The following is a 16069-nucleotide window of genomic DNA, read 5'->3' on the forward strand; positions in this document are numbered from 1 at the left end:
GTTTTTAAAGTTGTCTTATCACGAGTTAGTTGTTCATTCAGAATCACAATTGTTCTTTAAAAGTAGAGTTTTGATAATGTGGTAAAAGCAATATAAAAGCTCTGAAATTATAAAAATTTCAAAATATAAATAAAATAATGAGTTCATTCTCCAAATATTAAATATCGCGTGCGTAGCGCTGGTACACAGCCCTAATTATATCTCATTGTAATTTCCATTTATTCATTTACATTCATCTAAAAATTTGGGAGTAAATGCTAAATTTAATATATGATTAAAAAAATTCCTATCTTAATCCTCCCACAGTAAAAAAAGAGAATCTATGAAATTCTTATTTTTTTCACTAGATAGAAACAATTTTACAATCATTAAATCATAATTCTCCGTAAGCATACCACTGTTAACGTCTTTTGTTGATGTCTTTTGTAAAAATATCTCATCCATTCCGTCTGGCGGTCCAAACACGACGCTAAATAAAATTTTAGCATAGAGAAAAAAATTTACTTTTGTTTTAATATACTTTTAAGATTTTAAAACTGAAAAATATGAACAAGGAGAACTGAAAATTTGACGCTTTTTACATTTGTAATAATTGAAGAAAAAAAATTGTTTTGACGAATAATATACACGGATAAAGAAAATAAAGATATTAAGTTAATTGGATAAATTTGCGTATATATTTTGTCTCATTTGTATATTCTGTGATATCGAACGATATACGATTTTGAATAAAAATAATTATTTAACTTTGACTCCGAAAAGTAATTTCAACTTCAATTTTACATTTTATGTTAAAAATAAATTATTGCAAAATTTAGAGAAAAAATGACAAAAATAGCCGATTTTTGAAAAAATTTAACAAAAATAGTCATTTTTCCACTGTCAGATGAGTATCCCAATTTATATAAGATACTCAACTGGTAGTTGGGTTTTTCATATATGGGATACTTCACTGCGAGTTGAGTATTTTGTATAAAGTGGATACTCCACCGACAATTGGGTATCCCATCGGCTAAAGTTGACCAACTTTTCAGAAATTGGTTATTTTTGTCAATTTTATGTAAAAATAGGCTAAATTTGTCCTTCACCCTAGTATATATGACATTACAGGAAATTTAGCTACATAGTATATAGCTCCATTTTAATTGTGTTTTTTTTTTAAAATCAAGTAACTATTATCAAACTAAAAGCTACAATTATTTTAATCATGCACAAGCATTTACTAATCAAATTTATAAGTAGCCGTTAGTAGCCCTAATAATTTTGTCAAACAAAGTAAACAAGATTTAGCACACTTTATTACAACCCCCACCCAATTCACTTCAGTTTCAAATCTTTAAACCGGGGTGTCATTGTTCCGTTAGTCTCCCCAATTTTCAAATCCATATCAAATCTCCACCGTCCATTTCATCTTCAATCTCAAAATAATTAAAATTATACATTCTCAATACAAGAGAGAGAGAAAGAGAGAGATTTGTCAGAGAGAGAGAGGGAGAGAGAGAGGGAGAGATTTGTCACGGAGAGAGAGAGATTTGTCAGAGAGAGATAGAGAGAGAGATTTGTAATTTGAAAATGTTTCAAAATAAAACCCTAGTTTGATTAAATTCATTCAGCTGAAACAATTTCAGGGAATCAGAAGCTTCATTTCATCTTTTTCACTTCTTTCAGGTAAGATTTAACTTCTCATTCTTACTTAAAAATCATTTCTTTTCACTCTTTCTTGCTTAAAAATCTTGTCTTTCTTCATTTTCATCCTTCAAAACTCATTTCTTTTAACATTTCTTGATAAAGATTCAATCTTTCTTCATTTTTACCCTTCAAAAATCATTTCTTTTTAGTATTTCTCGATAAAGATTTAATCTTTCTTGATTTTAATGCTTCAATTCTTGTTATAAGCCCTAAATTTATAGCATTTTCTAATAAAGATCTGATCTTTTTTTATTTTTGCTGTTCAGAATGATGAGGGATTACAAATTAACGCGGCGAAATTCGGGGAAACATCCGAATGTAGATGATATCGAAAACATTCCTGTGAATCACAATAGAATTGAAGAGCAAGAAGTGGTGATCAAGACCTCGAAAGTTGAAAAAACACCTGTTAAGCCCACTAGAAATCGATATTCTGATGCTGGTACTCCGGTTAAGACTCCAGATAAAAGGGGAATTACGACAGGGAATCGATTCGGGTGGGCTCAAAAGAATGAATCAAGCTCAGCTGCTAGTGAAATTGGAGGTGATTTGAATTGTAATAGGAATACTCCTAGGTCTACTAAAGCTGTTATGAGAGGTAATTCGAGTAATTCAGAGAGTAATTCAGCAAATTGTACACCTACTAAGAGTGTATCGAAGCCTATGAATCAAAGTACTTGTTTGACAGTTGGTCATAGACCTCCTATGGCCAATGGAGGTGCTCGAATGGCTAATTTTGCAGCGTTATCTAGAGGAATACCGAGTTATGGTACTTCATCGACTTATATTAATACTGTCGAGGTTCCACATTTTGAAATGAAGGAAGATCCATCATTCTGGATGGATCATAATGTTCAAGTAAGCACCACTAATTAGCTAAAAGTCTTTAATAAGATAATTTTGATGTATTGATTTTAAGTTGTGCATTTATAGGGTACTGATTGTATATGTTTTCGATATTTTTGTTTAGGTCTTAATTCGAGTTCGTCCTTTGAATAACATGGAAAGAAGTACTCAAGGTTATAATAGATGTTTGAAGCAAGAGAGTTCACAATGCATCACCTGGATTGGACAGCCAGAAACAAGATTTACATTTGATCATGTAGCATGTGAAAGTGTTGAGCAGGTACGATGAAATATATAAATAATGAATATTTACGAATTTCTGTTAGGTTACTGATGATTTTGTCTCTTTTTTCAGGAAACACTCTTTAGAATGGTTGGTTTGCCAATGGTGGAGAATTGTTTGTCTGGATACAATAGTTGTATGTTTGCATATGGCCAGGTATTACGATTTTTGGCAACAATAAATTTCATACTCTATTTAGAAATCGTATAATTACAAGTCAGTTTCTAATTTTGTCTTTTCTCCCTTTGCATGGATCTACATACTTACAATCTAAAAGCAAGATAAGGAAATTTGATTTATAATATCATTTCCGACCGATGTTAAGATTGCGTGAATATAGATTTAGTGTGAGTGTCTGATCTCAGTCATTAACTTATCAGATGAATAAGTCAGCTACTAAATAGACTTGTTATAAATGTCGTGTTAACTGAAAAACGGTTATAATGTATCCATATTCATACATCAGGTGTGTTGCATATTTTTTATTTTATTTTTGCCAAGTAGGCGTGTAGTATGTTGGCACCCTAATATCAATGTAAAATACCAATGACAGCTGTTGGTGTCCTAGGTTTGCCCCTTAATATAATCTGGTTCTTCACTTTGAATTTCAAACATACAGCCGCATCGTTTTCGATCGATTGCCATATTTTTTCTGGCTTTTAGCTTACAGTCACTAATTCTGAAATTAAAAAATATTGATATGTAAGTTTTCTATTTGTAACATTACCCTGATGCCTGAATGTGAACTATTCTAGTTGTTTATTGAAACACGCACATAAACACCCTCCCTTGTCTTTGACAGGATTCGAAATCTCGACATCCCGTAAAGGGAGCGGGAGATCCCGTAAAAAATACTTTTAAATCAAAAATACAAGTCAATCTATTAATTGGTCTTTAGTGTATTTTGATCTTCCTTCTGCCTCCTTTTTCTCTCTTTTTATCTCCGACACTGCTTAATTGTCAAACATCTTACTTCTGTATGTCTATTTACCTTGTAGACCGGAAGTGGGAAGACTTACACAATGCTAGGCGACATAGACGTGTTGGGGGTCAAGCCGAGTCCCAATCGTGGAATGACACCACGTATATTTGAATTTTTGTTTGCACGAATAAGAGCGGTAATTTTCTCGATTATTTGTCTGTGCTTTTATTTTAAATACATTTGGACGTAGCATTACAATTGCAGGTGGTTTTTGAATAATCATCCCAATTTTTTATTTTTTTGTAGGAGGAAGAAAGTCGTAGGGATGAAAGGCTGGCATACAATTGCAAGTGTTCATTTCTGGAGATTTACAATGAACAAATAACTGATTTACTTGATCCATCATCAACCAATTTACAAGTAAGAAGATTACCTTTTAATAATGATTACTATACTTGAAATTTAAAATAACTGTTGTACATTGTGCTATCTACTTCAGCTTCGAGAAGATACCAAGACAGGTGTATACGTTGAAAATCTCTCAGAATTCGAAGTTGAGACTGTAGCTGATATTCTTAAGCTTCTCAGTCAGGTTTGTTTACCATCTGATTCTGGAATTTCCGAGTAGAATTTGTATTTACCCAAATGCCCAACTATGCAAGTATTTAAGTTGTTGCTTGTTGCGATAGGGTTCTGCAAATAGAAAAGTAGCCGCAACGAATATGAATAGAGAAAGCAGTCGATCTCATAGTGTATTTACATGTGTCATTGAGAGTAGATGGGAGAAGGATTCTACGTCAAATCTACGATTTGCACGATTAAACCTTGTTGATCTTGCAGGTTCAGAAAGGTAAGTAGTCTAAGTCAATTATCTTTCATAAACTAATATTTGTGTCACGACAATCAAATATGCTTATATTATTATTACCTTTTCAGACAGAAAAGTTCTGGTGCTGAGGGAGAACGCCTTAAGGAAGCTGCAAATATTAACAAGTCATTATCTACTCTGGGGTAATTGAATTGTATTAAAAACTTTCCATTTTGTAGATTGTAAAATTTATATGTCACAAGATCTTCTATATTGATTTTTTCAAATACTTCTTTTCAGTCATGTTATTATGGTTCTTGTGGATGTGGCACATGCTAAGACAAGACATGTACCTTATAGAGATTCAAGGCTCACATTTCTTCTTCAGGTAAATAAATGAAATTTCATCTTATATGTGTTTTCTTTCCCTGTTCCATATCAACTCTCAAGAAATGCAGGACTCCTTGGGTGGAAACTCCAAAACAATGATTATTGCCAATGTCAGCCCTTCTATCTGGTTTGTCCCTATACACCTACTGGTTTCATGTCCATTTGTGGCCGAAAACTATAAAGTTTAACTATATATTCATTTTCAGCTCTGCTGCCGAGACTTTAAACACCTTAAAATTTGCACAACGGGCAAAGCTTATCCAAAATAATGTAAGATTTGTATCTAACTTCTACTTAAGCGAGCATATGATGTTGTTAAAGGAAGACTAATGTACCTAATAAATATTATCTTCATGATGAAAGGCTGTAGTAAATGAAGATTCTTCTGGCGATGTCATTGCACTACAACACCAAATACGAATTTTAAAGGTTCTTTCTTGTTCATTGTTATACTAAAAGTCATGCGTGAAACAAAGTTACTTCATGAAACTTATGAAACTTCTGGAGCAGGAGGAGGTTCTTGCCCTCAAACGTCAAACTGTGTCCCGGTCTCTTTCATTTGGTTCAACAATTGTTGGAGGTGTAACACAAACAGATGGTAGTAGCGATCGTATGCATAGTGCTGAGGAAATGATTGGATCGGAATCCAAAAGCAGGTTGAGTATTTCTTCTAAACAGGTACGTTGAGCTGGCTAGAGGCAATTTATATTTCCTAAAATAGGCATGCATACATCAAGTGAAGTGATTAGTATCTGTTTGAGTTAGCAGAGCAAACTCATTTGGTGAAACTTGTATGTTAAACTTTATGTACTATATTTTAATTAATCCGCTGTCCCTTTCCAGAAAATTTAAAATCGAATGAAAATATATTTGTTTTCATATTCTGTTAGTTCTCTCTAATATCTATGAATCAAATATGTAATGTAAATAATTTAAGTTATATAATCCGTTTAAGGTAAACAATTTAGTTAACTACTGCAATTTCAGGATTTGATTAATTTTTTTTTTGTAATATTTTCAACTAAATGTTTACTTGTTGAAAATGTTAAGTATGCACATAAATGTAGTCATGCAAAAGTATATATTGTGAATGCCGTGTTGCTGTAGGGACACCTTGTAGTGGCTGCCACCAAATTGATGCTTTTAATTTTTACGCCCTTTAAGTGTTTTCACCTTTTTAGCAATAAACTTGCATTAATCTTACTTCAAAAATACAGTGCTAAAATATATTATTTCATGATACATTTTTTAGTTCAAATGCCTGGAGACTACACTAGCCGGTGCCTTGAGAAGAGAACAAATGGCAGAAGCTACTATTAAACAGCTTGAAGCCGAGATTGAGCAGTTGAATAGGCTGGTAATAGTCCTGTTTCCCTGAGACTCTTGCATATCCATTGTTATGAATCTGATTTCAAGTGCTTAAACTGCCTTTCATAGGTTCGTCAAAGAGAGGAGGATACAAGGTGCACAAAGATGATGCTAAAATTTAGAGAAGAGAAAATTCAGCGGATGGAGATCCTTCTTAGTGGTTTAATGCCAGCAGACACCTATTTAGTAGAAGAAAACAAAGCACTCTTTGAAGAAATTCAGCAGCTTAGAGCTAAAGTGGATAAAAATCCAGAAGTAACTCGCTTTGCGCTAGAAAATATTAGGCTTTTGGAACAACTTAGGAGGTATGTGTGTTAAGGACAATTGTTCAACAGGTTTTATGATTTTTAATAATAATTGCAATTCATATAATGTTTTGTTGAAAAGATATCAAGATTTTTACGAGGAAGGAGAGAGAGATATGTTGCTGACCGAAGTGTCTGAATCTCGGGATCAGGTATCTTGACTATATATTTATTTGCCTAACATTATCATGTAAGTTTCTTTGTATGATTATCTGAATGCAGCTATTTTTTTAACAGCTGCTTCTATTTCTTGATGGGGACTTGAAGCATCATAACTCTCCAAATAAGAATCTACCTTCAAAGGTCAAAATTGTATTTTATTTCCCCACAAATGCTATTTTTTAGATTGTTTGGGCAATTTGGACTAAGTTCTGTTACTTTATTTGAGTCCTAACATCTTCATCCCCATTGGAACAGGAAGCAGAGTGTATCAGTGCAGAAAATGATTCCCTTCATCTGGAGGTTGCTTATTTGTATTCAATTAATATGTAAATCTTTTCTTTAAATTTGAACTTCATTTTTCTCATTATCATATCCTTAACTTCAGTTAAAGAAGACACTTAACGAGTTAGAGGAGTGCAGGAGCAACCTAAATTCTTGCTTAGAGAACAATGCAAAACTCAGCAGGTACTATTCTTTTTCAAATTTTGGTTTATCTTTGTGCATGTAACCATGGTTCTAGCTCCTTACATAAATTTCTGCAGAGAAATTGATGATCTACAAGCTTCACTAAATCTCCTCAAATCTGAAACACCCGACAACAGCAATATTGATGTCACAAAGGTACTTTTTAAGATTAATCTTAGAGCTGGACTAAAATTTATGTATCTGCTGTCCATGATGAATGTTAAACATTTCTCTGTATGTTTTTGTTGATAATTAACTACAATTATAAAGAAATATGTGCATGTAATAATTTTGGTAATTGACACTTCTGTAAGTATAGGGGGAGGTGAAAAATCAAACTCTAATACATGTACCTACGTACTTATGTTGGTAGAGGATACTGAATAATAACTAATCATCATATTTTAGGAGTCAGTTCTTGAACTTCCTATGGATGAACAAGAATCAGAATCTGTTCAACAGAAGAATGAAGAGATGCTTGAAGCTTTAATGAAGCAAGCACAAGAAGTCATGGATTTACAGCTGGAGTTGGATATTTTAAAAATCATTCTGAAAGAAGAGAGGTCATCCCGTGGTGACCTGGAGGAGAAGGAACTTTGTTTGATTAAGGATCTTGAAATGGCAGAGAAAAAAGCTTCCTTGCTAACAAAACAATATGAAGATGCCAAGGAAGAGGTTAGAGAAGCCAAATCAGTAATTGATGCTCTGGAGAATCAACAGCTTCTATCAATTAGTGAAATGGAGGATCTTCGGAACAGTAATACTAGGTATACGAAACTCATGCACAAGCTGGAGCACGAAATCTCTACTCTAAAACAGCAAGGTTCGCGTAAAGAGATGAAAGATGCGGCATCTATCAAACTTTCAAAAACAAAAGATTCTCCATTACAATTGAAGTTGAAAAAGATGCATGATTCTCTTGATAATGCTAAGAGATTGAATATGTGTTACCAAAGTGATCTTGCCTCTCATGCATCTAATGAAGAAGAAATGGATGAGGTTCGTAGGCAGGTTGAGGCCGAAACTGCTGAGGTAATTGTTTGTTTGCAGGAAGAACTTGGCAATCTTCAGCAGCAATTCCTAGACAGTACTTTAAAAGAAGAAGAGGCTGAAGAGAAATCGATGCATCTGCATACTGATTTAAAGAAATTACAGGAAGATAATGAAGCATTAACCCAGGACAACAAAATTTTATGTGCAAAGCTCTCAGACAAAGACGAACAATTAAAAACAAAATCTGTAGAGTGGGAAACAGTTATAAGTGAGATTGAAACTGCTCTTTCTGGTGGGTGTGAGGCACTAAAAGATGCATCTGATCAACTTGATGGCATCTCTGGTTCATTACCTCAGAGAAGAACTTGGATATCTGAACAAGTGGGCAAGATGACGAAGAGCATATCTGAAAAAGAGTTACTGATTGAAGAACTAAATTGCTGTTTGGAGGATGCAAATAATAAAAAAAATGACCTGGAGGTAATGATGAGGTCATTAAGGGGAGCAGCTTTAGTTATAACTGAAGAACACCAAAAAGATTGCACCGAAAAGGAGAAAGAGATCATGGTCTTGACATCAGAAATGAGTAATATGAGATTGACCATCACAGATCTAGAAAATAAAATGAGGTATGGGGAAGACGAGCTCAGAAAAGCCTCAAAATGTGCCACTGTTGCTTCTGTTATTGTAAGCAGGTTGTCTGAGAAAATTTCTGGGTACCTTCATGTGCTCGAGAATAAAGAGATCAAGCTTACAGAATGTATTGGAATCCAGATGCAGAAAGATGCTCTTCTCCTCAGCCAGGCTGTTAAAGTTGATGAAGCAGAGAAAATGATAAGCTCTCTCAGTGTGGAACTAAAATTTGCAATTGAAGATTGTGGTATACTAAGGGAGCAGCTGAATGAGGAGAAGAAGCATGTCATTGATTTGGAACAAAAGCTTGATGAGATTGAAGGAAATTACATTTTGGAAACAAGGGAGAAATTTGCTGAATTAAAGCAGGGTATATCAACACTGGATTCATCTTTGACCATTGCAGGGGTTGCTAATCCTGAGAAAGACAATGCTGTTGAAGATCCTGTACGTTTACCATCTGCTGACCAAAGTGAAGAAAGGGTAAAGTTTATAATATTTGGAGTCATATGTATAGTTCAATGTATTATTCCAATTTTGTTAATCAGTTTAAATCGATATTGTTGCAGACAGGTACTGGAGAAAATCAAGAGATCAACAACTTCGAAAAATATGCTGTTCCAGTAACTGAAACTGACAGACTAGAGCGTCTTTCTGAAGGTAGCAAGAAGTTGCATAAATACTCTAGTAAGCAGAAAAGTTTGACCGGTGGAGCTAGTAAGAATGCTACAGTTGCTCTTTTAAGAGAAGAAATAGAATCTGCCGTAGAAAGCTTAAAAAGGGTGCATTTTGAAATGTCCAAGTTACGCAAGGAGAACGAAGAGATCCGTGATTCTGAGAAAAGGACTAGACAAGTTATGGAGATCATCATAACACAAGTGCTTTCTTTACAAGAAAGTATTAGTAACTTTGAAAATGAAGCTGGTTCCAAAATGGATTGTTTGAATCATAAGCTACTACGGATCGGAAATGCTGTAACAGATACTGTAACTTCATGGTATCAAAACAATGAGGTATTCTACTGCCACTATAACTAGTTGTTGTCCTGTGTTTTAATGTTTGATTCGTTCCTACCCTTTTTTCTTCAAGCAGCTATGGAGATTTCCTCCCCTTTTTGCCTTTTAAAGTTTCCAGTATCTAAATCTTGGATGTACACACGTACACTATATATTTACCCACACACAATTATAGTTTGAGTCCCTAACAAATGCATGATTTGGTGACTCATTGCAGTTTTTTGAGCATGAAGTTAGCGATTCAAAAATACTAGCCATCCAGAAATCTGCAGAAGCATCCTGTATACTTGCTAAATTCGATGAAGCTCAGCAAACAATTTCAGAAGCAGATTTCATGCTGAATGAGCTAATATTAGCCAATAAAAGCAAAAAGGTTGAAATCAAAGGGTTGAAAAAAGACAAATTGGCTTTAATCGGCGAAAGGGATTGCTTGATCAAAGAGGTTCGAAGATTGGAATTTAGCAACAATCAAAAGGATTTGAATTATGGATATCTTGAAAAACAAGCTGAATCTGATTTCATAGCAATGAAAGAACTTGTGCAGGAGCTGGAGGGTATAGTTTCACAGGCCCAGGTCACTTGGGATAAGAATTTTGAGTCCATAACCTCAGATTTTCTATGCCTGAAATCTGAAGTTTGTGACTCAAATAAGATGGCGCATTCGTGGATTGAAGAAATTTGGTCTGAGACCATATTGAAGGACTGTGCCATGTCTGTATTACACCTATGTCACATGGGAATACTGTTGGAAACAGTCACCGGACTGAATGTAGAGAATGGTCTTCTTCACCATGGACTACATGAATCAAACTCTCTTATACATGAACTGAGAGAACACAATTTTAAATCTAAGAGAGATCTTGAGATGTGTAGAGTCCTTGAGGGGAAATTACTAGCTGACATCAAGACTAATTTTGATCGAATCTCGAGAAAAGAAAATGAAACAGCGCAGCTTAGCTTCAAACTAACCAGCTTCGAGAAAAAGATAGTAGATTTGCAGCAGCAAGAGGAGACAATGTTGCAGAGATCAAATTATATGGGATCTGAACTTACAATGCTAATGAAGGAGTTGGACAACAGTAATCAAAATGTTTTGTCAACTCTTTTAGATCGAGAAAAATTGCTCAAGGATAAAGAGGATAGGTTACAAGATCAGGAGGAGCAGTTTCTTATTGATTTGTCAGAGAGAGACTTTCATTTGCTTGTCTTGGTTGCAGAGATGAAGCAGTTGGCCTCCCAAAAAGCTAAACTGGAGGATCAACATACATGTTTTGCTGCCTGTCTTGACAAACTTAAGAAGGATTTGGTGCTTCTGCTGCTAGATACAGAGTTGAACGAACAGATGCTTCTTGAAAATGAAGTTGAGCTTACTTGTCTTGGGAGTGAACTTGAATTGGTAAGACTGGAGAAAAACGATATGTTGTCAAAGATCAGCCTACAAAGTTTTGAAATTTATGAATTGAAAGAAGCACAAAATGCTTTTGAGAAAGAAATTAAGTTAATTCAGGAGGTTTCTTGTTCAAGTGATATTCTGAGAAATGAACTTGTAGAAATGACTGAGGCAAAGATGAAACTGACATGCCAGTTTCAAATCCAAGTTGCTGAAGTTAATAGTTTGAAGGAAGAGATAGTTTTCTTAAAGAAAGAACATATGTCACATGAGGAGAAAAACTCTGAAGCCCTTACGAAGTTGAGCTCCAAATTTGAGAATTTTGTTAATGAAATGCAGAAATATGCGGAAGGAGCGTCTGAGTTTCTAGAAGAGATAGAATCAGTGGAAATTCTTTCTGAGGAGGTTACCTCTAGAAATTGCTACCTCGAAGCTGAGTTAAAGAGGAAAGATAGTGTTCTAGAAGGACTGCTCTTCGATCTTAAATTGTTACAAGAATCTGCATCTAGTAACAAAGACCAGAAAGATGAATTTGAAAATTTACTGGCGTCTTATGAGGATCTGGAGCATGAGCATGATGAAGCTGTTGAGAACGTTCAAATTCTTGGAGCCCAATTACAGGAGAAGACCGACTTCATCTCCACCCTCGAGTTGGAGGTCTCAAGAGCGCATGAGAATTTGGATTCACTTTCAAGCATCAATTTGAAGTTGACAACGAGTATTGCAAATGCTTTACAAGAGAAAGATTTCATTGAGGATGAGCTGGTTCAGAGATGCAAAGATTATCAAAATTTAGAATCCGAACTCCTTGAAATGCGTACAGCTCTTGAACAAATGAATGAGTTCACTGAATCCTTGAAGATCAATCTCCAGTCAGTTGTTTGTGAGAGGGATGCCACGCACGCAGAACTTCACAATTTAAAGGAGGAATTTCAGATGGCACAAAACCTTGCTGATGAAAATGGAGCAATTGCTATAGAAGCTCAACAGGTACATGCTAATTTCTTTTTTTTTAGTATGAGATCTACTGCCTGTGGGAGACTTTTTAGATCTTTAGTGTTTTGTCATGTTCAGCTAGCTGAGACCAGAAAGCTCTATCTTGATGATAAAGAGGAGGAGGTGAGGCTTTTAGAAAGATCTGTGGAAGAACTAGAACGTACAGTCAATGTACTTGAAAGCAAGGTAAGCTCTTCCTGTTAGATGATGAAACCTCTATTTTTTCAATATAGAAACAATTGCCTGAAAACATGGATTTCAATATGTAAGGTCGACTTTGTTAAGGGAGAGACAGAGCTTCAACGGATGCAAAGAGAGGATTTGGAACTGGAACTTCAATCTATTAAACAAAAGATGCAAATGGTTGAATGTGGAAACGACGAGATGAAAAGGTATAACCATTTTCGAAAAATGAGCTAAAGAACCAGAATTACATTTTCTTATAATAAATCTGCTGTTTAACTAGATGACATACATATTTTTTTTCAACAGGGCCTTAGATGATAGGGAGAAAAGGCTTCAGGAAGGCCTCCAGCGTATGGAGCTTCTAGAGCGAGAGATAGCTGCCAAAGATACTGAGGTTAATTAATGTTTTCTACCTATATTTCACATGAATTGAGTTGGAGTCCATCATGTTTCATAAAGTGAATACAGCACCCAAGTCTTATTATTTTTCTTAATATTAATTTTTTTTAAAAACAGATAAGCAAATGCAAGACTCATATCTCTGAGCTAAATCTGCATGCAGAAGCACAAGCTTGTGAGTACAAGCAAAAGGTTCGTCATAAAGTAGTACTTTAAGGGAACACAGAGATTCCATAATTTATTTTATTTTGCTAAACGATTTCATGTATTTTTGGTTTTAATACTTTGTAATTTGGGGAACAGTTCAAAGCACTAGAAGTCATGGCTGAACAAGTAAAGTCGGAAGGCTTTTCATCAGCTAATAGTATAAGTTCAGCTCCTCCTAGCACAAATTCATCATCTAACAAATTAGAAAGAACTGGTTCAAGGCCGAGGGGTTCTGGTTCCCCCTTTAAATGCATCGGGTTGGGCTTTGTACAGCAGATGAAATCGGAAAGGGATGACGACGAGCTTACTGCTGGCAGACTTCGTATTGAAGAGCTCGAGGCCTTGGCAGCCAGTAAACAGAAAGAGGTAGGCTTGATGAATAAGCTTAGAAGCTTTTCTGCACTTCCTTTGATCTCGCAACAATGATCATAATTTATCTTAATCGTGCTTTTGTTTTTTCCCTAGATATTCATGCTGAACACAAGATTAGCTACTGCAGAAAGCATGACACATGATGTACTACGTGATCTACTGGGACTGAAGTCGGACATGACTGGTTATGCGGTACTGACTACTCCTGGCTTTTACAAAATTGCTTCCTGTTATCAGAATGCATAGTAAAATGTATTCCTTTCCTTTTTAATGCTAGTCGTTGCTGGATAATCAGCAAGTTCAAAACATAACAGAGAAAGCCCAACTTCATGATGCTGGAGTTCAAAACAAGGTACTTCTCACTTTGAGTTGCAGTTTACCTATGTTCTAAGACCTTCCCTATGTTAAATGTGAGTGCATTATTTTATCAGGATCTGGAAGTTTGTAATCTAAAGAAGCAGCTGACTGAGTTCGTTGTGGAGAGAAAAGGGTAAGTTTTTACATTAAATTTCAATGTCAGGTCTGAGGATCAGTTACTTCCTGTTCACTTTTCATATCTATATTGTTTTCATCTTTTATTTAGATGGCTCGAGGAAATAGACAGAAAACAGGCTGAGCTGGTTGCAACACAAATTGCGTTAGAGGAACTCCGCCAGCACGATCAGTTACTCACAACCAAAAATGACATGCTCATGGTACTTGTGCCTTGTTTTTAGCAACATCGTTTAACATGCAATGTTTGTCTGGCTGCTTGAACTCATTTTTCTTCCTCAGATGGAGAATGTTAATCAGAAGAAGAAGGTAGTGGAACTTGAACATGAAGTAAAGAAATTGTCAGGGCAACAAAACATCCAGCAACGTATTCATCATCATGCTAAAATAAAGGCAAGTTTTGTTATTCATTACTAACGTTTTCTGCTCCTTTGGTCAACAAAAATTGTCATGTTTAAAAAACTACAAATTTTTATTTTTCTTATATTTTGAGTTGTAACAGGAAGAGAACAATTTGCTGAAAGCTGAGAATGAAGAGCTTGGCAGGAAGCTACGACGCAGTGAAGGTATTCTTTCACGAGTCAAGGAAGAGCTTGCCCGTTTCCGTGCAGCAAATGGTAAAAACCCATGCATTCATATTGAAGAAGAGCAGCGTCTCAGTGACAAGCTGAAGGTTAGTTTGTTCTTGTCCGGTATTCTTTCTAGTATTTAGCATGTGCATGTGACAAAGAGTCGGTTGAGCTAACGCTTTAATTACACAGGAAATTGAAGAGGAAAGGCTGCAATTAGCTCAAAAGCTCTTGGGTCTGTGTACCAGCATTTTAAAGGTACATGTTATTCATACCTTGTGCAAATTTATTGTTCAAAATATATCGCACAAATTTAACAGTAAAAACACTATTCTTCTCGGCATTCCTTCATTACTTAATTGTTTCAATGATTATCTGCAGGCTGCTGGAATAACAAGACCAGCATCTGACATAAGTCTTCCTGCAGCAGAAGAAGCACTCGAGCAGCTCAAGGATCGTTCGGATATACTAAACAAAGAATTGCAAGAACTGAAACTTAAGGTCCAAGTAATTTCTTGTCAGAAAATTACTCACTACTATAGTACACTCTTCTTGTCAAATGCATTAATGACTAACACGATTTCATCGATTATCTTTACAGAGTAGAATAAGTAACGAAAGAAATCGTTTGTCTGAGCTCATGCCACAACTACAATGCTCACCTTCAAGATCAGAAGGGAGTAGACAAAGTACTCCAAATAGAACATCTCAAAGTCCATTTCTTTCTTGTTTGGATAGATAGCATTTGCAGAGGAAGTAGGCTGAACACAAGTTAGTTTTTCACTAGCAAATCAGTTACTTCAAAAGAATCAAAACTTCAACAAGTACAGCTAGTAGCTATATGAATACATGTCAATTCATTGTAAAAATTGATTCATTTTTGTATGTTACAGATACTATGTACAAATGTATATAGCATATAAGATGGAAGCCAAATTTCAGTATATTTTTTTTATGTTCTAATAATTTGAACCAAATATCAGTATTTATTCTAATTGAACAAAATTTTAATGTGACATTTTCTTTTTCACTTTCTAGATAATTTTACTTGAATAAAACTTTTTAAACCATCACTGAATTAAAAGATTTATCCATAACATCAAAATATGATTTAACAGAGAACCCAATTAATAAACTAAATGTATGTTTGAAACCAATAAATTCAAATTTACTACAATTAAATATTACTCTAAGCTATCTACTACAATTTGATACTACCTCCCTTCCAAAAATACAAGTCCCTTAACTTTTTAAATAAAAATGATACATCCACGAATCATTTTTCATTTTTTTCTAAATAAAAATATAAATGTTAAATGTTAATTAGATATATTCGTATACCAGGATTCATAATAAATGATAATTTTATATAAATAAAAGAAATAATACCCCCAAAATATGAACAATCAAAATATGAACGTTATTGGACGGGATTTATTCGGGCCTTAAAAGCTCTTATTTTTTTAAATGAATCAGGGCGGACTTTTATAAAAATCAGTCTGAGCCTGATTTTAGACTTTCTATAAAAAATGCCCGTGGGCTGGGCTCTTTTTTATTTATATATTAAATACTATTTAA

At 34.7% G+C, this 16069-nt stretch overlaps 1 protein-coding gene across 1 annotated transcript; it reads left to right on the top strand.

Annotated features, from left to right (window-relative positions):
* Nucleotides 1-1411: 1411 nt before the first annotated feature.
* LOC141683071 (kinesin-like protein KIN-12D) lies at nucleotides 1412-15435 on the top strand. The gene is made up of 38 exons (XM_074487770.1): nucleotides 1412-1668; nucleotides 1956-2547; nucleotides 2660-2815; nucleotides 2891-2974; nucleotides 3817-3936; nucleotides 4047-4160; nucleotides 4240-4332; nucleotides 4430-4590; nucleotides 4677-4751; nucleotides 4849-4936; nucleotides 5007-5065; nucleotides 5145-5208; nucleotides 5302-5367; nucleotides 5449-5616; nucleotides 6191-6295; nucleotides 6376-6611; nucleotides 6694-6763; nucleotides 6849-6914; nucleotides 7029-7073; nucleotides 7159-7238; nucleotides 7316-7394; nucleotides 7647-9347; nucleotides 9434-9877; nucleotides 10098-12260; nucleotides 12345-12452; nucleotides 12537-12658; nucleotides 12759-12846; nucleotides 12969-13043; nucleotides 13155-13424; nucleotides 13524-13622; nucleotides 13708-13782; nucleotides 13862-13920; nucleotides 14014-14125; nucleotides 14205-14319; nucleotides 14429-14595; nucleotides 14684-14749; nucleotides 14873-14992; nucleotides 15093-15435. Exons 2-38 carry the CDS (start codon nucleotides 1957-1959, stop codon nucleotides 15231-15233), a joined length of 8445 nt encoding a protein of 2814 aa, XP_074343871.1. The 5' UTR covers nucleotides 1412-1668; nucleotide 1956; the 3' UTR covers nucleotides 15234-15435.
* Nucleotides 15436-16069: the final 634 nt, after the last annotated feature.

Source organism: Apium graveolens, chromosome 9 (assembly GCF_009905375.1).
Source record: "Apium graveolens cultivar Ventura chromosome 9, ASM990537v1, whole genome shotgun sequence".
Classification (NCBI taxonomy): domain Eukaryota; kingdom Viridiplantae; phylum Streptophyta; class Magnoliopsida; order Apiales; family Apiaceae; genus Apium; species Apium graveolens.

What these genes read in the sequence shown, in the direction of transcription:
- LOC141683071 (XM_074487770.1), top strand. Translation starts at nt 1,957, where the DNA reads ATGATGAGGGATTACAAATTAACGCGGCGAAATTCGGGGAAACATCCG. An exon ending in CTGACCAAAGTGAAGAAAGG is followed by an intron (nt 9,348 to 9,433) that starts GTAAAGTTTATA and finishes ATATTGTTGCAG; the next exon opens with ACAGGTACTGGAGAAAATCA. An exon ending in TCAATGTACTTGAAAGCAAG is followed by an intron (nt 12,453 to 12,536) that starts GTAAGCTCTTCC and finishes TCAATATGTAAG; the next exon opens with GTCGACTTTGTTAAGGGAGA.